Genomic DNA, 20,895 nt, shown 5'->3' with positions numbered 1-20,895 from the left:
TGGGAGAAATGCATTAGATGGGATGATTAACTTGCTTTAGCGTTTTGATTTTTATTTTTTTTACTCTGGCCGGTGTGGGGTTCCCCCCATCCCCCACAAAATAAAAATAAATAAATCTTATTTTAAAAGGGATTTCTATCACGTGGCCTTGCGGAGTTCTACCCTGGGAGGCTAAAACCTTTGGGTTTAGGAAATGCAGACAAAGGAAGAAACAAGGGCAACCGGCTGAAAGCCAAATTCAAAAAACCCAGAACTTTATAAAGACAATTTCTCCCCGGGGGAAAAAGAAATCTGACGTTCGCAGATCAGGGGGGGGGGGACAACAAACCCTTGTGCAGTTTGGTGAAGATTATAAACTCAGGCGTGTGTAGATGCATACGTAGAGATACCTGTGCCTGTATGTATATACGTTTGCCTGTGTGTGTGTTTTGGGAAGCCTTTTTTTGGGGGGGGGGAAAGAATTATTTCCAGGGAACCTTACGCTCCCCTCACGTCTCTCTAGAGCTTGGGGAGGGAGCCAGGGGGAGCCAGAAGGATGCCGAAGACGTAAAAAAGTCCCAACAGGAGGTTGAGCTTGGCTGTCCTTTGCGGGATCTTGAGAAAGCTTTGGCTCCGGAACTGCCTTTCCAAGGAAAAGGCCATGGGGAGAGTGAGGAGGGGCAGAGCCATGCTGACGGTGTAGCGCGTGGCCAGGACGCAGAAGATGAGGTACGGCAGGAACAGCAAGCTGGTGTAGAGGACGTAAGACAGGGTGGGGCCGATGAGAATGGCCAGGGTGACTATGCCAGCCTGCCGGTCGGACTCCACATCCCGGGTGTTGTTGCTGTGCAGGATGGCCTCGGTGCTGAGGGCCAAGGGCACGGCGTAGAGCAAGGGCGAGATGGACAGGTAGCCCACCTGGAGGGCATAGGCGAACATCACGGCCAGGGGCCCAAAGGTGATCAGGATGACCAGGTCGCCGAGGGCGACGTACTTAAATCCGATGCCTGTAAGCAACGACAAGGAGGGGAAGTTAAAGGCCTGCGGCAGAGAAGGGACCTCTGCTTCTGGGGGGTGGGTGGGTGGGCTTGGTGCTCTCTGAGCTGGGTGGTTTTCTTGCAGACGTTTCATGACTCAGCTGGGTAACGTCATCAGTGCTACGGAGGAGGAGGAGGAGGAGGAGGAGGAGGAGGAGGAGGAGGACAGTGGGGCCCTTGGTACTCTCTGAGCTGGGTGGTTTTCTTGCAGACGTTTCATGACCCAACTGGGTAACGTCATCAGTGCTACAGAGGAGGAGGAGGAGGAGGAGGAGGAGGAGGAAGAAAATTGTGGGGTCCTTGGTTCTCTCTGAGCTGGGTGGTTTTCTTGCAGACGTTTCATGACCCAACTGGGTAACGTCATCAGTGCTACAGAGGAAGAGGAGGAGGAGGAGGAGGAGGAGGAGGAGGAGGAGGAGGAGGAGGAGGAGGAGGAGGAGGAAGAAAATTGTGGGGTCCTTGGTGCTCTCTGAGCTGGGTGGTTTTCTTGCAGACATTTCATGATCCGAACTAGGTAACGTTACCAGTGCTAGTAAGGAGTGCTGTTTGCTGTCAGTTTATATTCTGCTGTCTTGCCTGCGTGGGTGAGTGGGTGGGTGGATGGGTGCAGTCTTAGGGATTCCCCACCCACCCAGACAGGCAAGACAGCAGAATATAAACTGACAGCAAACAGCACTCCTTACTAGCACTGGTGACGTTACCTAGTTCGGGTCAACAGTTCAATCCTCTAGCTACAAATACTCTCCTTCACCGATCTTTGCTTCTCATGAGGCAGAAGGTTCCCCTGACCAACAGCCCTCGCTATTAGGGAGCATCTCCTAATACAGGTTGCCTTTGACTTGCGGCAGTTCGTTTGGGGACCGTTCAAAGTTACAACGGCACGGGAAAAAGGGACTTACGACCGTTTTTTCCGCACTCGCAACCGTTCCAGCGCGCCCCCCCGCCCCCCGGTCGCGGGATCAAAATTCAGACGCTGGGCAACCGGCATGTATTTATGAGGGTTGCAGTGCCCTATGAGTCATGGGGATCCCCTTGTGCGACCAGACTCACTTCACAACCGCCTGGCTAACTTGACAACTGAAGCGATTCGCTTAGCAACGGTGGCGAGAACTGTTGCAAAATGGAGCAAAGCCCATTTGAACCAACGCTTCCCTTAGCCACCAAAATGTTGGGGAGTCAATTGGGGCCGTAAGTCAAGGATTGCAGCTGCCCACGACTGGAGTCCTGATGGGACGCAGATTTCCACCCCCACCCCCCCCTCCTCCCTCTCCTGTGTCCCACAGTCTGGAAGGGAGACCACCCGGAGAAGCACGGCTTACCTCCCGTGTATAGAAAAGAGCTGGAGAGTCCTCCGAAGTAAATCAGGGCCAGGTGTTCCAACTTGAGGGTGGAGAAGCAATAGAGGAACGCAGCCGAGATGCAACCCAAAGTGTATAGGAAGACCCCAAACCGCACCACGTCCTGAGGCTCCAAGATCTGATCCACCAGAGTCCGGTCGTCGCTCTTCTTGTGATCGATGCCCTTGGAAAAGTCATAGTAGGTGTTCACGAGGTTGCCGGCTCCGTGGACTGCCAAGACGGTGACGGCGCTGCCCACTAGGAGCCCCAGGTCGAGGGTGCCCTGGGAACGGTAAGCCAGAGCGCTCCCCACAGCCACAGGGGTGAGGGAGGCGCTGAAGCTCCAGGGTCGGAGAGCCAGGACATAGGAGGCACATTTATGAGGCCAGCTGCGGGATGGGCCTCCTTCTTCGTTGGCCTCGCTGTTCTGTAGGCTTTCCGCCCCTATGTTGATCTTCTCCATCTCCTCTTCCATTTCCATGGCTGGACACGCTCCTCTGAGGACAGGTGCCGAGAGCCGAGCTGAGGAAGGAAGGAAAGAAATTGTGTGCAATTGCCAATTATTATTATTATTTTTAACGGCTTCAGGGAAGAAAGGAGACACTATATGGACTCCTGTACATTTGGGCCAGGAAAAGGTGGGCAAATCCGGCAAGGAGGGAAAAAGAGGAATGAGACTCTTTCCCGGGGGAAGACATGCTTTTCAAAGTCTCCAGGAACTGAACTGAAAGAGCTAAGGGGGGGTGGGGGTGGGGGGAAGCCAAGCCAAGGAAGCAAGTGGACAAAATCAAGACAATTAAATTATAAAAAATGTGTTCTATGTTCAGGTCAGTGTCTACGTCTGCCCCTCTTCAGTCAATGACTGAGAAACAGAGATAGCTTAATAAATACCTAATTTAACTAATTGCTGTAATGTGTGTGAAACTGCGAATCCACCGTGCAACTGATAGTAAGCCATTGGTTGCTAATTGCAAGTGATTTAGTTAAATGAGTTTGTTAAGTACGTTTGGCAAAGGAAGAGAAAGAGAGAAAGAGAGAGAGAGAAAGAGAGAAAGAGAGAGAGAGAGAGAGAGAGAGAGAGAGAATTTTGAATTCTTTATTGGCCAAGTATGACTGGACGCCCAAGGAATTTGCCTCCCGTGTACATATACAGGCAACAAATGATAAATCGCAATTATAATCATAAAAAAAAACATTCCTCATAAATCGTAAGATACAACAACGCTCACTGATAGTTATTGGATGCTAAATAAGCCAACGACATAAATCATGATAAGGTACTAAATAAAACAATATAAATCATCAGACACAAGCCCGCAAAGTTATAGTTGCAAGAAGACAAGGAGTTAGGTAATAGGAAAAATGAGAAGGATAACAGTACTCCAGCCCTACTACCGGTAGGTACCTTGACAAGTCTTGTGGGAATTAGTTGTTTAGCAGAGTGATGGCACAGGGAGAAAAAAACTGCCCTTGCGTAGACTTGTGTTCCTTCATTGACCCTTAGGGGAGTGAAATAGCTGCCTGGCTCATTCAGAAGTCTGATTTTGCCCCCTTTTAAGAGGTGCCCCCCCCAAAAAAATGGCCTCCCCCTGAAGTCTCACTCACGCTCATAAAGCCTTTACTTTGTTCAAGGCCAAGAAAGTCAACTCAAGGCTTGCAGCGGTCTCATTCACCCTGAACGCTGCTCTCAAATATGGGTGACGCAAGGATGTTTGCACGGCTCCTGCATGCTTCAAGAATTCCAAGTGGATGGAGAAAAAGAAAAGAAAAGAAAAGAAAAGAAAAGAAAAGAAAAGAAAAGAAAGAAGAAAGAAAGAAAGAAGGAAGGAAGGAAGGAAGGAAGGAAGGAAGGAAGGAAGGAAAGAAAGAAAGAAAGAAAGAAAGAAAGAAAGAAAGAAAGAAAGAAAGAAAGAAAGAAAGAAAGAAAGAAAGAAAGAAAGAGGGGTCCCAGCCCTCCTTTCCCAGCGGGGAATTTCAGAGAAAAGCGAGATAATGTCTTTTTTCAAAATAGTAAGGGCTTTCCAAAAGCGGTGGGACTACGATTCCCAGCAGCCACTCAGCGCAGCTAATGGAGAGGAACGAGGTAATTCAGCAGGAACAAGAAGGCTATCAATCTTCCTCCACCCCGTGGAAACTCAACCGACTTTGAACTTGACCAACTTGTTTCAGCACAAAGGATTTTCTGAGCCAAAAAATCAAAGATATATTAAAAAAGTACAAATTTCCCTTTTTAAAAAAACACACACACACACACACCAAAAACTAGTATAAGGAACAGCCTTCTACCATATCATTTAGCACAGAGATCCTCTCTTAAAATGCCGGGGGCAACTTCCAACACTCTTCGACTACTACTAGCCACGCTGGCGGCTAGGAAGATGGGAGTTGGAAGATCAAAACCTTCAAAGGCCACTGCAGTCTTCTGGACCAGAAGCAGCGCTCCCAAATCCCAAACAAGAGCCTTACCTGGAAGGGTTGAAATCTGTTCTGCGCAGATCGGACGTTTTTCACCCCGGGAGCTGCAGAGGCGTTCAAAAAAAAAAAAAAAAAGGCTCAGCAAGTTGAAATTAGCGGCCCTGGATTATGCAGATCAACCGGCTCTGTATCAGAAGCCAGACGCTGTCTAATCGCACAGCTGGATCACGTAATCAGGAGAGTTCTTAACTGCAAATCTGGGAGAAACACGGTGAAGGAGAACCGGATAGATTAGTCGCCAGACCTGAAGGATCCAACTGGATGAACTAATTCCCCATGTCATCTGAGGCCAGCTGAGTTGCAGCTAAGACACCATGCCAACGAGAAGGCAGGTTGCTTTTTCCTCACCTCCGCTGGCATGCTGCTGGTTCAATTGTTTGGTAATATTTAAATATCAATTAAACCCCCTGCAAAGGCAGCATTTCTCAAAAAGTGGTGTAAAAACAACAACCCAGCCGTTAAAAAAAAACGAACAAAACCCTCCATACCAAAGCGTGTGTTTCTGCGTGGAAGGGCCACCTCCCAAAATAACAACAGCTCAGCTGACACTTTTTTAAAAAAGTCGAAGATCACACGTATTATTATCCTTTGCAGTTTCTCTACTCCCCACTCTTATTGGCACAATATTATTTGTAATTAACGTGTAGTCCTATTATAAGGTAAAGGTTCCCCCGCACATGCGTGCTAGTCGTTTCCGACTCTAGGGGCCGGTGCTCATCTCCGTTTCAAAGCCGAAGAGCCAGAGCTTGTCCGAGGACGTCTCCGTGGTCATGTGGCCGGCATGACTAGACGCCAAAGGCGCACGGAACGCTGTTACCTTCCCACCGTTGTGGTCCCTATTTTTCTACTTGCATTTTTTACGTGCTTTCGAACTGCTAGGTTGGCAGAAGCTGGGACGCGTAACAGGGGCTCCACTCTGTTACGCGGCGCTCGGGATTCGACCCGCCAAACTGCTGACCATCTGATCGACAAGCTCAGCGTCCTAACCCACGGAGCCACCGCGTCCCTATTAGTCCTATTATAATTAATCATAATGGTATTATGATCATTTATTACTCTGTTTGCTTTGCATTTACCTTGAGAGGTTCTGCACCGGAGACAAATTCCTTGCGGGTCTAATCACACTTGGCCAAATGAAAGTTTCCTATTCCTATTCTCCAAAGCACCTGAAGGCAGGACGAGAAAGAATGGATGGGAATTAATAAAAGGAAGCAAGCAACCTGGAATTAAGGAGAAACTTCCTGACAGTGAGAACAATTATCCAGTCGAACGACTTGCCACCACACGTGGTGGATGCTCCAACACTGGAAGTTTTTTAAGAAGAGACTGGACAACCGTTGGTCTGAAATGCTGTAGGGTTTCCTGCCTGAGCAGGGGGTTGGACTAGAAGACCTCCAAGGTCCCTTCCAACTCTCTTATTCATGTTCTATGTACCAAGAGGCAAAGCCAAACCACCTCCAGCAAGGCTGTCAAAAAGAAAGGAGCTTTCAAGAAGAGACTAGACAGCCACTTGTCTGGAATGGTGTAGGGTCTCCGGCCTGAGCAGGGGGTTGGACTAGATGACCTTCAAGGTCCCTTCCAACCCTGTTATTCTATTCTATTCTATTTCCTATTTTATTCTATTTCTTATTTTATTCTATTCTATTTCCTATCTTATTCTATTTCTTATTTTATTCTATTTCCTATTCTATTCTATTCCCTATTTTATTCTATTTTCTATTCTATTCTATTTCCTATTTTATTCTATTTTCTATTCTATTCTATTTCCTATTTTATTCTATTTTCTATTCTATTCCCTATTTTATTCTATTCCCTATTTTATTCTATTTCCTATTGTATTCTAAACTCTATTTTATTCTATTTTCTATTGTATTCCCCATTTGATTCTATTCCCTATTTGATTCTATTTTCTATTCTATTGTATTCCCTATTTTATTCTATTCCCTATTTGATTCTCTATTCTATTCCCTATTTGATTCTATTTCCTATTTTATTCTCTATTTTATTCCCTATTTGATTCTATTTTCTATTGTATTCCCTATTTGATTCCCTATTCTATTCTATTTCCCATTTCATTCTCTATTCTATTTCCTATTTTATTTCATTTTCTATTCTATTCCCTACTTTATTCTATTCCCTATTCTATTTTATTCTATTCTATTTCCTATTTTATTCTCTATTCTATTTCCTATTTTATTTTCTATTCTATTCCCTACTTTATTCTACTCCCTATTCTATTCTCTATTCTATTCTATTCTATTCTATTCTATTCTATTCTATTCTATTCTATTCTATTCTATTCTATTCTATTCCCTATTTTATTCTCTATTCTATTCTGTTTCCTATTTTATTCTGTTTTCTGATGTTTGGGGGGGGCGGGGGGGTCCCGACAGCACCCCCTTCCTCCTCCGGCTGGGGACGATGGGCCTGGGGCTCCGAGGCCGGGCGCGCCGGGACTCACCAGGCGGGACGGCGCGGCTGTTTCCCCGGGAAGCGTCTCCCTACCGCCGCCTCCGGGCCCTGGCCGGGGAGGGAGGGCCGTTGGGCCTGCCAAAGGCTCCTGGCGGGAACCCGGACCCCGCGGCCCGTCGTTCCGCCTCTCCTCAGGGGCGACGCGCTTCTTTCTCCCCCAGCCCACCGGGAATGAAAAAAGGGGGACCCCACCACAAAAAACCCCGTTATTTCGACCTCGTGCCGAATGAGGAAAAATAAAATGCATTTACAGCAGGAGGAGGAGGAGGGGGAGACATAAAGCACGGCCGGCCTCTATTCTATGAAATACGGTAGTGAGGCCTAGGCGTCGGTCGAGGTTAATTCGACTACCGGGACTAAATAAATCTTTATTGCCAAAGTACAAACGGCCGATAATCTTATTTCTTTTACACCGGGGGACGGTGTTTCTTCAAACTTGGCCCCTTTTATGGACTTGTGGACTTCAACTCCCAGAAGTCATAAAAGGGCCGAGTTTGAAGATTTAGCCTGGTTTACACTGACGTTGAGGGGGGGGGGGGAAGCGCGCACCTATGCTGGGTATTACGGTAAAAGAGGGAGCCTCCGTTTGGCCTTCAGGCGCGCACGCGCGAGACGTTGGCTTCTCAACGTGGAGGTGGGGGGGGAAAAGGAACTTTTCCTCAACCGTAGATCGCACATGCGCGATCTAACGTTTGCCTTTAAAGAGGCAGGTGGGCGGGCGGGACTCTCCCGTCTCACTTGGCTCTATCGTTTAATCCCCAGCCCCGCCTTTTTGTGGGCGGAACGGCAAGGAGGAGAGAGAGAGAGAGACTCGCAAAGGCGGGGCCGAGGATCATGCGCTTGCCGTTGCTATTGGCTTAACGCCGTGCTTATCTGCTCGGCCGAGGAAGCGGATTGGCCGGCTTGCCAGGAAGGCGGGCGAGAAGGGAAAGCGAAACAAAAAGCGATTAAAAACAGCACTTGGTCTAGTCCAGGGGCAGGCAACCTCGGCTCTTTTATGACTCATGGACTTCAACTCCCAGAATTCCTGAGTCAGCATAGCTGACTCAGGAATTCTGGGACTTGAAGTCCATGAGACATAAAAGAGCCGAGGTTGCCTACCCCTGGTGTAGTCTAAGGGGTCCCCAACCTGGGCAACTTTTTAAGACCCGTGGACTTCAACTCCCAGAATTCCCCGGCCAGCCGAACTTTTAAAACCATATCGCCTCCACTCTCCGCCCTTGCCAAAAGCCCCCCTCCAAAAAAAACTTACGTTGCCTGAGCGGGAACCCAGAAAAAAACGTCCCTTTCCGGCCCCCGAAAGAGGTAAATCCGAGTTTGTGGGAGGGGGGGCAGTTTCCGGGCACGCTCTGCACATGCTCAGAGGGCTCGGCCAACCAAGCCCCTCCCGGCGCTTAGCAGCTTTTGCAAAAAAAAAAAAAAAGAAGATCGGGGGGTGGGGTGGGAAGCTATCCTCCCCACCGCGCACCCTCCGCCCAGTCCCGCTTGCTTTCTCTGCGGAAAGACTGGGCCGGCTGGGGATGATGGGAGCTGGACCCCTCCAGGGTTTGGGGAGAAGGGAGGGGCCTGCAAGCCCTCCTTCCCCCTCCCCATTCTTCTCTGCGCAGCAATCGGACCCGCCCTCCTGCCTGCCCCCAAGGCGATGCCCCGCCCCTTCGCTGGCCACGCCTCCCAGTGGCCACGCCCACCCTGAGATCAGCTGGGCTGCCTGACATTACGGCGGAGCCACCCGTTGACCGACCAACCGCCGCGGCCAGGACCGACCCATGTCCCCCCTGGTCACCCCCGCCTGCTGCTACTGCCGCCGCCCTCGCTCGCCGCCTTCCCGGCCCAGGTGAACCCCGAAGTTAGGGAGGGAGGGAGGGAGCAGCCCAGCAGGAAAGGAAAGGAGGCCAAGCGGAGTAGCCCGGGGGTCTGTTTGCTCTTGCCTCCCCCGCCCCACACACACTTTTCCAACACAAGCAATCAGGGCTCCTTCAATGCCTGCAGGAGGGGTGGGTGGGAGGCAGCCGGCCCAAATGCCCCTCTTCCCCGAAATCCCCGCGGTGTCTCTGAGCGCGTTCGGAGTGGCCCGCTTTCCTGTACCTTTAGGAGCTTTAGGAGCCAGAGAGGCCCTTTTGGCCCGCTCTCCCTGTTAACAACGTTGGTTCGGGTGTCCTTGGGAGGCGAGGGGGCGCTAGTCCTCATTATGTCTGGTTGAACCCTCAGTTCTCCGGAAGGGAAGGAATTGGCCCTGCTGGACCTGCCGGACGACGTCTTGCTGGAAGTGTTGTCCTGGGTTCCCAAGAGGGACCTGATCCACCACTGCCGGCTGGTCTGCAAACGGTGGCGTGACCTGGTGGATCTTCCCGTGGTCTGGAAGCAGAAATGCGAGCGGCTCAACTTGCACCTGGAGCAGCTGGAGGGCGGCCGTCTGGACTGGCGGGCTTTTTACTTCAGCTTGAGCAAGAGGAATCTCCTGAGGAACGTTTGCGGAAGAGGTTGGTCCCCGACGAAGGGGCTCTTGGGAGCCGGACGACGATTCCCGCAGCGTTAAAACGGACACACACGCCCTTTGGGAACAGGGAGCCCGCACTGCTTTTGTTTCGAGAAAGATGGGTGAGGGTGGAAGGCTTCCCCTGAGAAGCTAGCTTTCAGCAGGCGGGGAGCGCTTCGAGGATGCCGTCTACAAAGCCATCCATCGGAGGGAAAAGGAGAGACACAGGCCAGAACCGGGTGGGCCAGTTTCAACACTTGGTGATCTCTTGTTGAGTTGCCTTTTTTCTTTCTTTCTTTCTTTCTTTCTTTTTCTCCCTCCCCGCAGCGGGGCTGAGATATTGGGAACTGTGTCCCGCCGACTGGATGGCAGACTGGATGCCTGAGGATGTCCCCAGAGGGTTGAAGAGGCATTTTCACAAGATATTTCAAAGGAAAAGGAAATCTCCTCTCCCAGACACGGTCAGGACTTGCTTCGTACCGATGTGGCACCAGGATCATGGCCTGAGGTATTTTAAAGTGGGTCGCAAGAGTCAGGGGCTGCAGGGCCCTCCGCAGGCAAGGATGGCCTTTCTGCATTTCTGCCTCTCTGCAGGTTTTTTGTCAAGAAGAGGCAACGTGTCACTTTGAAGGACAAAGGAATCCCAAACTGGGTGATGGATGAAATGAAGCCCAAAATCACAGTGAGGGATTGGTGAGTTGATTGCAATAATAATAATAATAATAATAATAATAATAATAATAATAATAATAATAATAATAATAATAATAATAATAATAATAATAATAATAAGAAGAAGAAGAAGAAGAAGAAGAAGAAGAAGAAGAAGAAGAAGAAGAAGGCCAGTCAATTTGAGTGTTCAGTTGACTGAGTTTCATGTTTTATGAATACTAATACTAATACTAATAATAATAATACCACCACTTAGGATGCTGGCAGCAACCCGTGTCAACCATTAGTGCCAGTCAATTTGAGTGTTCAGTTGACTGAGTTTCCAGTTTTATGAATAATTAATAATAATAATATTAATAATAATAATATTAATATTAATAATAATAATAATAATAATAATAATAATAATAATAATAATACCACTTAGGATTCTGGCAGCAACCCGTGTCAACCATTAGTGCCAGTCAATGTGAGTGTTCAGTTGACTGAGTTTCATGTTTAATAATATAACAACAACAACAACAATAGTGGGCGCAAGATGATGAATGGGTTCCAGATATTCTCTTGACAACTCTGCTTCCCCAAATGTTTCATTTCGCTGGAGGAGGAGAAGAAGAAATTAAAGTTTCTAGTCCTTACTGCGTGCCAAATAGGCTTGGGGGCTAGGCTGGCTTCTTCTTGCCCAAAGCTCAGAGAGCAGGGAATAGCTAGTTAAATGAGAATTTCCGTGTTCTCGTTCTAGAACCGGCCTCTCCAACTTGGGCCGCTTTAAAGACCTGTGGGAAATGGCTGGCTGGGGAATTCTGGGAGTTGAAGTCCACAAGTCTTAAAAGTAGCCAAGATTGGAGAATCCTGTTTTAGACTAGAGCAGGGGTCGGCAACCTCGGCTCTTTTATGACTCGTGGACTTCAACTCCCAGAATTCCTGAGCCAGCTGTGCTGGCTCAGGAATTCTGGGAGTTGAAGTCCACGAGTCATAAAAGAGCCGAGGTTGCCGACCCCTGGACTAGAGGATGTAAGTTAGGGTTGGCGGGAGATTTTTTTTTTTTTTCCCCTTCCAACATTAGGCTGTGGAAAGAGTTGGGTTTTTTTGTTTTTTTGCCTCATTCAATACCCTCTACATTATGTCAGGCACAAAATGGCCTTTGAGTGCAGCCCGGCTGATGCTTGTTGTCTTCTGTCCTGTTTTTTTTCTCCTCTGTTTAAAAAAAGGTATTTTAATGTTGACAATTCCCACTATCAGTTGACGGTGAAGCTGCTCTCTTCTGATGACCAAGTCCTCCGGGATTACTGCAAGATGTTTGAAGTCCGAGAACTAGTGCCCATTGTGGAAGAATGGTGTGAGGTAAAAATAAAAATACGGACATCCCTTTGCCTGAAATGGTATAGGCCGGGGTGTGTGGGTGTGTGTCTTCAAACGTGGCCCTTGGATGACTTGTGGACTTCGACTCCCAGAATTCCTCAGCCTGACCCCTGGTATAGACTCTCCTGCTTGAGCAGGGGGGTTGGGCTAGATGACCTCCAAGGTGTGCCTTCCAACTCTTTATGTTCTAGCTCAGGGGTCTTCAAACGTGGCCCTTGGATGACTTGTGGACTTCGACTCCCAGAATTCCTCAGCCAGGCACGCGTCGAAGTCCACAAGCCATCCAAGGGCCACGTTTGAAGACCCCTGTTTTAGCTATGAAATTAATCCCTGGAAACAAAATTTTACAGCAACTTTCCCCCCCATCCCTCCTCCTGTTCCCCTCTTCTCCATACCTAACGGCTCATCCTTTTTTTCTCTCCTCCGTAGGTTTCGTACATCTTTGAAAACTATCCGCGAGGAGTGCGCTATGTCGATTTTGAACACAGAGTGGGCTGGCGGTCCGAGGTGAAAGTCACCAACAGCAGCATTGCAATTGATTTAGTATAATGGGATGCGGTGTGTGTGTGTGTGTGTTTGTGTGTGTGTGTGCAAAGGCTAGCTAGCCCAAGGCTCTTGATTTGGCACGTTTACGCTTCGGCATCCGTTTCAAAGGGAGGGAATGTTCTCTGCTTTTTAAGTATTTTCTGACGCTGCAGGTTTACCCCTTGCACGCACAACCGTGAACGCCGCTGATTATTCTACGGGACAGTGGCAATATTTTCAGATCACGGGGGAAATGGGGAAAAAGAGCAAGCGGAACAGATTACGGAAGCAATTCCCACGTGGGTTTCCCGTAAAATTGAAGGGAGAACTTTACAAGATGCTCTTTTGCATGCACTCGTTCTGTGACGCGAGCAACGACGGGACAAGCGAGAACTAATACGAAGCTAGAATACACGCAGGCAACAAGGGAAGTTTGATTTTTTTGTCTCTCTGTGTGTGTGTGTGAAACACCTCGATTGCGACTTGCTAATGATCAATATTCACTATTTATAATTTGCTTTCTTCCCATGCTCTCTTCTTTTGGACAAATTCAGAGGCGGTTTTGGTTTGAAATCTATTCAAGGTAAGCCCTCTGAAGTTCCAGGCCAAATTGTCAAAGGCCTAAAGCTGTTATTTTAGGCAGTTGTCTGAACAGCCTAAGGAAGGCTGATTTTATTTTTTGTGGAGTAAAGGAGGTAGTTAAATGTGATGTTTAAAAAAACGTTGGAATAAAGCCATCTTTTCTTTGGAATCGCCCTCGCCATGAATGTCTGCCAATTCTGTTTTCCGCACTTGGAAACACTTTGGAAATGTCTCCTGTCTTTTACTGTCATCTGATGCTTTTGAATTATTTTGTACAATTAAAAGTCACTTTGGATTTTTTTTGTTTAAAAAAAAAACAAACCCGGTCTGGTTTGCTTTTGAATGCCTTCTTTGAATTCTGCGACAGTGGGTATAAAATTAAATAAAAAAAACTCCTTAGAATGGATGTCTAGGTGACAAAAAAAATTGACAATGTTTGGATAAATCAGGAACTCTGTAAGAGCCACTGTTTATTTCTGTGCGTTGGCCCCCCCCCGACACCCAAGTTGCACTTTGAAACTTTATCAAAAGAGGAAACGGTTACAAGTTGACTCAACCGTCGGCCGCAAAAGGAAGTAATTTTAGATGCCTTTCTCTACGGACTTCTGTGCTAGACCTCATGAACTTTAGCCTACTGTGTAATCTTCAGAGGTAGACTGTAGTACTGGTACAGCACTAACACTTCATTTAGTCACCGTCAAAAGTCACAACAAGCACTGAAAAAGTGAGCTTAGGACCGTTTTTTCCTACTTGCGACCTTTGTAGCATCCCCGTGATTGCCTGATCAAAATTCGGAATGCTTGGCAACTGATTCCTACTTACGACCGTTGCTGTGTCCCCAAGTCACCTGTTTCCCCTTTGGCAAACCTTCTGACGAGCAAAATCAACGGGGGAATCCAGATTAACTTATTAGCTGCGGTGATTCAGACCCATGGCAAGAAAGGTGGCAAAACGGGGCGAAACTCACTTAGCAGCAGCAATGTTGGACTCTGTGGTCGTAAGTTGAGGACTGCCCGTACTGTGTGTGCGTCCTCTCTGAAAGGGCTGAAAGCTGGGCAACGGATAGGATCTAAATCTGAATTCCTGGCAAGCAAGCCCAGCCTTTTATTTTCGAGGGAAGGTAGCGCTCTGCCTACGTTTGAAAGAGCGCCGGTTGTGCCAACCCAAGTTTTAACGCCCAGGGCAAGTTGGCTAAAGCGTCTTAAAAACCTTAAAACCTTGGGAGCGGCTGCTTAGAGGCTGGTTTCCACATGGCCGCTGTGCAGAGAATTTATTATTTTATTATTTATTTATTAATTTAATTTGTATACCGCCCTTCTCCCGAAGGACTCAGGGCGGTGAACAGGGCAATACATAATAAAAACGAGATACAAAAATTAAAAATTATTAAGCCTTTCCTAACAAACCCAGGTGGTCCCTGTCGGGTTTCCAAACACACAATAAATCCAAAGTCCATCACGGCTTCCTCTCCAGTGTGCGTCAACCTCCAGGAACCAAACAAACAGCTCCCACTGCTGCCTCACAAAGGTCAAGCAACTTGCGTCATTCTATGCAAATGAGTCAGGGATTTCTCCTCTTCCTCCTCCTCCCAAGACATTGAGGAACTGGCTTCAGGGTACCACCATCTCCCATGCTTGCTTTTTATCACTCTCTCTCTCTCTCTCTCTTTTTGCATCTTTCTACCTTTGTGGAGGGAAGTGTCAGGAACGGGGTGGGGTGGGAAGGGTTGAGTTTTGGAAGAGCGTGCCTGGCTGAGGAATGCTGGGAGTTGAAGTCCACAAGTCATCAAAGGGGCCAAGTTTGAAGAGCCCTGGTCCAGTTGCTGAATCCCACCCCCCTCTGTGCACGCTCCACAGAGCAAAGCTGTTTTTTTCTCCCTGGTTAGGACAAAGCTTGTGTGTGTGTGTGTTTGTTTAGTGTTGAACTATTCTTCAGCCTCCTCCCTGCCAGGGCTATAAGAGGGGGTCAAGAGGCAGGGGCAGAAGGAAGCGTCATCCATCCATCCTCCACCCATCTCACTAACGTAGGCTTTCCAGTCGTAACAGTTGACTCCGCTCACAAGCTGAGACCTCCGTTAAAACCGTTAAAACGTCTGGAACGGTGCCCCCATCGGCAGCGAGAGGCCTGGTAAATTTCCACAGCATCCGGGAAGCTTTGGGGGGGGGGGCAGGATGGGAAGACGGGCATGCGTCACCGAGCGAGCAGCATTCCTTGCAGACATGCCCACGCCCACGCCGCTCTCTTCCCCCCACCCCCACCCCCCCAAACTCCATCCCACCCATCCAGCCTCCTGAACAGCAAAGCGAGGGAGAGAAGCCTTCTGCTCCCTTGCCACATCTTTGCAAAGTTTCACTTCAGTTGCAACTCAATTGTTGCCAAGTGGGACCTGCCTCTTCCTGCCAAGCCAGGTAAAAGCTCAGCTGAGAGCCAGGCAAGCGAGAAGGGAGGGCCTTCTCAACCCAGAACTTGGATCTTCTGGAGCGAAGAGCCCAAGCCAAAGACGCCCCCCCTCCCTTTCACCCCAGAGCGGGCTTTGGAAGGCTGAAGGAAAGTGTGTGTGTGGGGGGGGGAGAGGATGGAGGGACACCTCAAGAGGAGCTGCGAGAACATCTGCCCGCTTGGGATTGTTTACCACATCTAGGTGTGGCCCGTGGCCCGCTCGGCGTGTCCTCCCCTCCTGTGTCCATCCCTCTCCTAGTCCCCCTTGGCCAAAACATGGCAGCGGGGCCTCCAGAGCTGCCCAACGACATCCTGCTGGCCATTTTCTCCCTGATCCCGATAAACGAGCTGATCAAGAACTGCCGGCTGGTTTGCTCCCAGTGGAGAAACGTGGTGGACAGCTCTGTCCTCTGGAAGCGCAAGTATCGGCAGGACGACGACACCCTGAGGATGCCAAAGACGTTCTACATTTTCTGCCACATGGAGAAGAACTTGATCAAGAACCCTTGTGGCGACGGTGAGTCCCACTTCAGCTGGGGGGTGGGGGTGGGTACGCGAAGGTCAGGCTGGGGTCTGAGATGGCTTCCCAAGACCGAGGGCCGCGACAAAAGCTGGTCGAGCGGAAGGCCAAAGGCCAAAAGTCCAAGGAACTCTCTTTCACTTCTCCCAACGGTGCTTTTCCCCACCCCACCCCCGAGAGGCAACTGGACTATCCTTTTCTTCTTCGAAGACGTTTCGCTTCTCGCCCAAGCAGCTTCGTCGGCTCTGACCGGATGGTGGGGAAATGGAAGGGTTGATATTCCTTTGCGGACGGCTGGTCGTTTGCATTGCTTCGGAGAGTCGTTGAGGCCACTTGGAGCCTTATCTGTGTCCGTTGTAGCGCAAATGGGCGTGGAGCCTTCTTGGAACCGATGGGACAGCCCTCTCTCAACAGAGGGGGAGGGATACGAGATCGTCTCTCTCCAGTCTACAACCCCAGTCCTTTCAGCGGTTCCAAGAAGGCTCCGCACCCATTTGCACCGCTCAGGTGACCCCGAGGACACAGACAAGACTCCCAAGTGGCCTCAACGACTCTCTAAAAGAATGCAAAGGACCAGCTCTCTGCAAGGAGTATAAATCCTTCCATTCCTCACTATCCAGTCCGAGCTGAAGAAGCGAAACGTCTTCCAAAGAAAAACAAGAAAGTCCAGGTGCCTCTTGAAAAAAGCACTTTTGGGGCACAACTGAGAAACTGAGAAACTCCATAGACTCTCTCTTTCCTTCTTTTTTTTTTCTTTCTTTCTATCTATCTCTTTCTACAGCTTGCCGGTAGAGTGGGTACGAAGGCTCTAGGGTCAACGCAGGGTTGGGGGAAAAAAATCAGTTTTGAACAAAAGCAGCGGCAGTGCTAATAATAATTAGAGAAGATTATTTTTAACCATTAGGGATAGCCCTCTGGCATTTTGACCAGATCCTTCTACCTCTCTGGGGACTGATATGAATGATGTAAATGAAGACAATATTCATTCTGTCCTGTAATCCCAGACCCCTTGCTTTACCCTTTCGACTGTTCACACCCTCACGCTTCCCCCATTCGGGTCCGATTTAGCGGAAGGGGCGAACACAGACGGTGTGCTTTGTAAGCTCAAGCTCAACGCCTTGAGCTGAAATTCAAACAACCTGCAGCTCATTCCACAGAGCGTCATCGTCAAAGACTTAAAAGAGAAATCAATGTGCGAATGGAGGTGGGCTCCCCCCCGCAATGATTCACCTTGGGCTTCCTGTGGCTTTTTCACAGAAGGACTGGACTCCTGGGATACGACCACCCCTTCGAGTGGCCAGTGGAAAGTTAAAGATGTCTTCGAGAAAGATTTGGCAAAGATCCAGGCCTGGGACTTCCTTCAGAGGAATATTTATATAAAAGACGAATACATACCCTACCAAGAGGTTGAAAAATGTTTTGCTGTCTACAACGGGTGAGGTCTACAGTTACGTCCATCCTGACCTGTAATTGACGGGGAAGGCCTCTGAGTTCTTCCTGTGGGAATTTGTGGTGTTGTGACACTTGGCAGGCGAGCTAGACACCCTTCTCTCCAAGGGATGCAAAGGGGAGTGTCGCTTTGTAGGAGTTTACTCCATCTAACCAGATTTTTGATTGTAGGATTACTCAACAGAACAATGCTCGCATTAAGATTTAAATCAGGCAGGGTGAATTCCCAAATGGCTTGTCTACTTTCTTTGGATTTTTTTTTCTGGTTCATTAAACGCCACGGCTGGGGAAAAAATACTTCCTGTCTTTTACTCCTGTTCAGGGCTTAGGAACTTAAAAAAAAAGACCGGTCTCGCCCGATTAGACCCCTGCTTCCCTTTGCTCCAATATCCGATGTCTCGTTAAGACCCAACCTACTGACTAACGACACTCCCCAGCTTCCGGAAGCTCAGGAGTGCCTTTCTTTAATTGCTGTTAATTTCTGTGGCAGGCTCTGCAGAAAGTCTCAGCTCATCACTCTGAAGGATGAAGGTTACTGGGATCAGCTGATGGATAACGGGAGACCCACCATTGTGGTGAAGGACTGGTAAGGGCCAGAACATCGGCTCCTGGTGCAAAGAGAGCAGGGAACACGTGTGACTCAACACTAAGTCTTGAAAGATGTAAAAAAAAGATGGGCTTAAGGGGCAGGCTTCCTTGAACCGCTAAGGGATCTGGCAGCTTTTAAAGATCCGTATTTTGAAGTCAACCACAACCGCTATGAATCTGACCGCTGTAGTGGGTCGGGCTCGGTTGATGGCTTGTGTACCCTGGGAATCAGGTCGCTGGGATCTGTCCAAAGATGGGATTCCCAGCTAGATGCAGCCTAATGCCCTTCCATCACAAGAGCGCCGTGGGAAGAAGAAGACGGGAAGACTTTGGACGTTCAGCTGAGGCTGCGCTAGAAGACGAAAGCCCCTTTGCTGGCTGTCAGGAGGTGGAAAACCACTTTGACAGGGTTCATAGTTCCTCCTGTAGGAATTCGTCTCTTTGAGGCAGTCTAAGAGCCCTGGTGGCCCAGTGGTTAGAATGCAGTATTGCAGGCTAATTCTGCCGACTGCCAGCAGTTTGATTCTCACCCCATAGTCTGGAGTTCGATCCTGACCGGCTCATGGTCAACTCAGCCTTCCATCCTTCCGAGGTCAGTAAAAGGAGGACACCCAGATTGTTTGGGGGCAACAGGCCGACTCTGTTAAACCGCTTAGAGAGGCCTTTGAAGCACTGCAAAGCGGCATATAAATCTCAGGGCTATTGCTATTCCAGAACCAAGTCAAACGGCAGAGGTTGGAGACCGGAAGTGCTAGTCAGAATTGGGGCTGGAGCTCCTGTCCGTTGTATTGTTCCGACTCCGAGCTGCTTCTCCTTACGAAAGCTCTTGGCCAAGCCTTCCCTGGCCACCCTGGGGCAAGGAGGTGCTGGGTTCAAAGCTTTTCCCTCTGCCTTCCCGACAGGTTTTACAGCAGCTACAACAGCCACTACGAGTTTTGTGTGAAGCTGTTGTCTGAGGATTTCAAGGTTATTCGAGAGTATTACTCCAAGAACAAATACAGATACGACTCAGAGTACGATGGTGAATGGCGTCAGGTAAGACAAGGGGACCTCCAGGGATGGCTGCCCTCTTTCTCCACCCAGAGCTGAGGTTGGTCTCAAAGCCAACTCATGTTGGCAATCTCTCTCTCTCTCTCTTTGGCAGGTCTCACACACTTTTCACAACGTCCCTCCTGGAATCCGCCACATCTTCTTTCAGCACCAAGGCCAGCACTTCAACTGGCAGCAATCGAGTTGTGGCGTCAAGCTCATGAAGTGCCTGAGGATGGCCAAAGAGAGGGGCCAATCCAAAAGGATGAGGATTACCAAAACGAGCGTCACCGTCGGGCCGTTTTCCCTAGACAAGGCCATGCACCGCAGACATGGCCGAGACATTAGACACTGTCACTTCAGCGTGTGTCCCTGCCGGGGAAATTACGTCCATTGGTCTATACCCAAGTGAAGCTCGGGTGCCTGCTGCTGACCCAGGTTCAAATGTTCTCTGCTCTTCTTAGGTTGCACACGAGAGGGCAGACAAAAAAGCAGAGGTGTGTCCTTGCGACCTTTTTCTTCCCCCAGAAGTTAAAGTGAAGTAGCGGGACTGGACACCGGGTGAAGTGGGCAGGAGGTAAGTTTATCTGCTCGTCATTCCCCCTGAAACAGAGCATTTTTTTTAAAAAAAAGAGAGCACGTCCAGAATCCAGACCGTACAACACGATGGACTTTATTGGTCACAATATATATATATATATATATGTATTAGGCTAGCACGAGGCATCGAAACACAAAACTGATTTGTGCAGTTTGCTTGCAATGTCTTTCATTGGGAAAACCATTTGCCTTCCAAAGCTTTTGAACATCTCAACGGCTACTATTTTTGGTCTCCCCCAAGTGCACACGGAATAAGGACACAGTCAAAGATAGTGAGGAAACGGGTGGATATTCTACCACAGGCTGAATTCTCTGTTGCCTCTGAAATGATGTTAATTCTTCCATCCTTGCCAATGTTGTAACGTTCGATGTTAGGACTTTTTATTTGTCCCTTCATTTTCCGGGCTGTTAGGACAACGGCTAATAACGGATAATAAACATCTTCTGCAAGGCTCCTTAATCCCCGCCGGCTCCTCGCTGCAGCGACAACTGCCGCTCCGTGCAACCTTCAAAACATGCTCCAAATGTGGCTTCGCAAACTTCAACTGCGGTCTGGCTGATTCGTAGGCGTTTGGCATTTTCTCACACCTAAAGCCAGGCGATCTGGGGCCCGGAAATAGCTCGACATTACGTGGCCATGTCTTGGAGGACGTGTCTTGTAAAGGGAGCCTTCGTTTTTTTTCCCCCTCCTCCACAGCTCCCGAAGTTTGAGAAAAACTTTTTTTTTCCCCTCCACCCTCAAGCCGGAATCCATCTTTACTCCCCGTCGTTTCTGGGAAAGATTCCCCGGGGGATCCCGGAGCCTAGAGAGGGAGCCAGGAAAAGGGTTGGAGACGAGTCTTCTTTCTACCAGAAAGGGCACCTGGAGGAGAAGAGACCAGTCATCAAGCAGTGGAACAACTTGGCCGGGAGTTCCTACACAACTGGGACAGCTTTACTTTTGAATTTAGAAAAGATGAGCTTTCCTTGGGGATTTGTGAGAAAAGTATGGCATAAGTGGGGAAAGGGAGGGAAGGAAGGAAAGATGGGAATGGGAAGTAAGTAAGTAAGTAAAGGAAGGAGATAGAAATGGAAGGAAGGAGATGGGAATAGGAAGGAAGGATGGGAATGGGAAGGAAGGAAGGAAGAAAAGAAGGAAGGAAGGAAGGAAAGAAGGAAGGAGATAGGAAAGGAAGGAGATGGGAATAGGAAGGAAGGAAACGAAACTATCCCACTGTCAGCTCATAAAGCTTGGATAGGAGAGATGCAGCCATGAGAGAAGGAAGGAAGGAAGGAAGGAAGGAAGGAAGGAAGGAAGGAAGGAAGGAAGGAAGGAAGGAAGGAAGGAAGGAAGGAAGGAAGGAAGGAAGGAAG

At 48.9% G+C, this 20,895-nt stretch overlaps 3 protein-coding genes across 7 annotated transcripts; 2 read left to right on the top strand and 1 right to left on the bottom strand.

Moving 5' to 3' along the window:
- Positions 1–237: 237 nt before the first annotated feature.
- UBIAD1 (UbiA prenyltransferase domain containing 1) lies at positions 238–17,175 on the bottom strand. 5 transcript variants are annotated; one of them, XM_081341571.1, is made up of 5 exons: positions 7,290–8,247; positions 5,905–5,994; positions 4,820–5,025; positions 2,336–2,875; positions 238–986 (listed from the first exon to the last, which is right to left on the bottom strand). In XM_081341571.1, exons 4-5 carry the CDS (start codon positions 2,832–2,834, stop codon positions 499–501), a joined length of 987 nt encoding a protein of 328 aa, XP_081197697.1. In that variant the 5' UTR covers positions 2,835–2,875; positions 4,820–5,025; positions 5,905–5,994; positions 7,290–8,247; the 3' UTR covers positions 238–498. The 5 variants fall into 5 exon arrangements, with proteins under 5 accessions (XP_081197697.1, XP_081197700.1, XP_081197699.1 ...); XM_081341574.1 differs by having other exon boundaries at positions 4,820–4,872; XM_081341573.1 differs by lacking the exon at positions 7,290–8,247 and adding an exon at positions 17,107–17,175 and having other exon boundaries at positions 4,820–5,994.
- LOC308675921 (F-box only protein 44-like) lies at positions 8,349–13,231 on the top strand. The gene is made up of 7 exons (XM_081341577.1): positions 8,349–8,605; positions 8,908–9,134; positions 9,509–9,780; positions 10,104–10,284; positions 10,371–10,469; positions 11,660–11,792; positions 12,240–13,231. The coding sequence occupies exons 2-7, from the start codon at positions 9,067–9,069 to the stop codon at positions 12,357–12,359; spliced, it is 873 nt and encodes a 290-aa protein (XP_081197703.1). The 5' UTR covers positions 8,349–8,605; positions 8,908–9,066; the 3' UTR covers positions 12,360–13,231.
- Positions 14,165–20,380, top strand: LOC308675922 (F-box only protein 44-like). The gene is made up of 5 exons (XM_081341578.1): positions 14,165–15,873; positions 17,134–17,311; positions 17,816–17,911; positions 18,816–18,948; positions 19,058–20,380. The coding sequence occupies exons 1-5, from the start codon at positions 15,633–15,635 to the stop codon at positions 19,352–19,354; spliced, it is 945 nt and encodes a 314-aa protein (XP_081197704.1). The 5' UTR covers positions 14,165–15,632; the 3' UTR covers positions 19,355–20,380.
- The last annotated feature ends 515 nt before the right edge of the window (positions 20,381–20,895 follow it).

Source organism: Vipera berus (assembly GCF_964194415.1).
Source record: "Vipera berus genome assembly, chromosome: 17".
NCBI lineage: Eukaryota > Metazoa > Chordata > Lepidosauria > Squamata > Viperidae > Vipera > Vipera berus.
Note: the sequence above shows the minus strand (reverse complement) of the source record. Positions and strands in the feature narration are given on the sequence as shown.

What these genes read in the sequence shown, in the direction of transcription:
- UBIAD1 (XM_081341573.1), bottom strand. Translation starts at nt 2,834, where the DNA reads ATGGAAATGGAAGAGGAGATGGAGAAGATCAACATAGGGGCGGAAAGC. An exon ending in CTCTTTTCTATACACGGGAG is followed by an intron (nt 987 to 2,335) that starts GTAAGCCGTGCT and finishes CGTTGCTTACAG; the next exon opens with GCATCGGATTTAAGTACGTC.
- LOC308675922 (XM_081341578.1), top strand. Translation starts at nt 15,633, where the DNA reads ATGGCAGCGGGGCCTCCAGAGCTGCCCAACGACATCCTGCTGGCCATT. An exon ending in CAAGAACCCTTGTGGCGACG is followed by an intron (nt 15,874 to 17,133) that starts GTGAGTCCCACT and finishes GCTTTTTCACAG; the next exon opens with AAGGACTGGACTCCTGGGAT. An exon ending in ACGATGGTGAATGGCGTCAG is followed by an intron (nt 18,949 to 19,057) that starts GTAAGACAAGGG and finishes TCTCTTTGGCAG; the next exon opens with GTCTCACACACTTTTCACAA.
- LOC308675921 (XM_081341577.1), top strand. Translation starts at nt 9,067, where the DNA reads ATGTCCCCCCTGGTCACCCCCGCCTGCTGCTACTGCCGCCGCCCTCGC. An exon ending in TCGCCGCCTTCCCGGCCCAG is followed by an intron (nt 9,135 to 9,508) that starts GTGAACCCCGAA and finishes TTGAACCCTCAG; the next exon opens with TTCTCCGGAAGGGAAGGAAT. An exon ending in CACCAGGATCATGGCCTGAG is followed by an intron (nt 10,285 to 10,370) that starts GTATTTTAAAGT and finishes GCCTCTCTGCAG; the next exon opens with GTTTTTTGTCAAGAAGAGGC.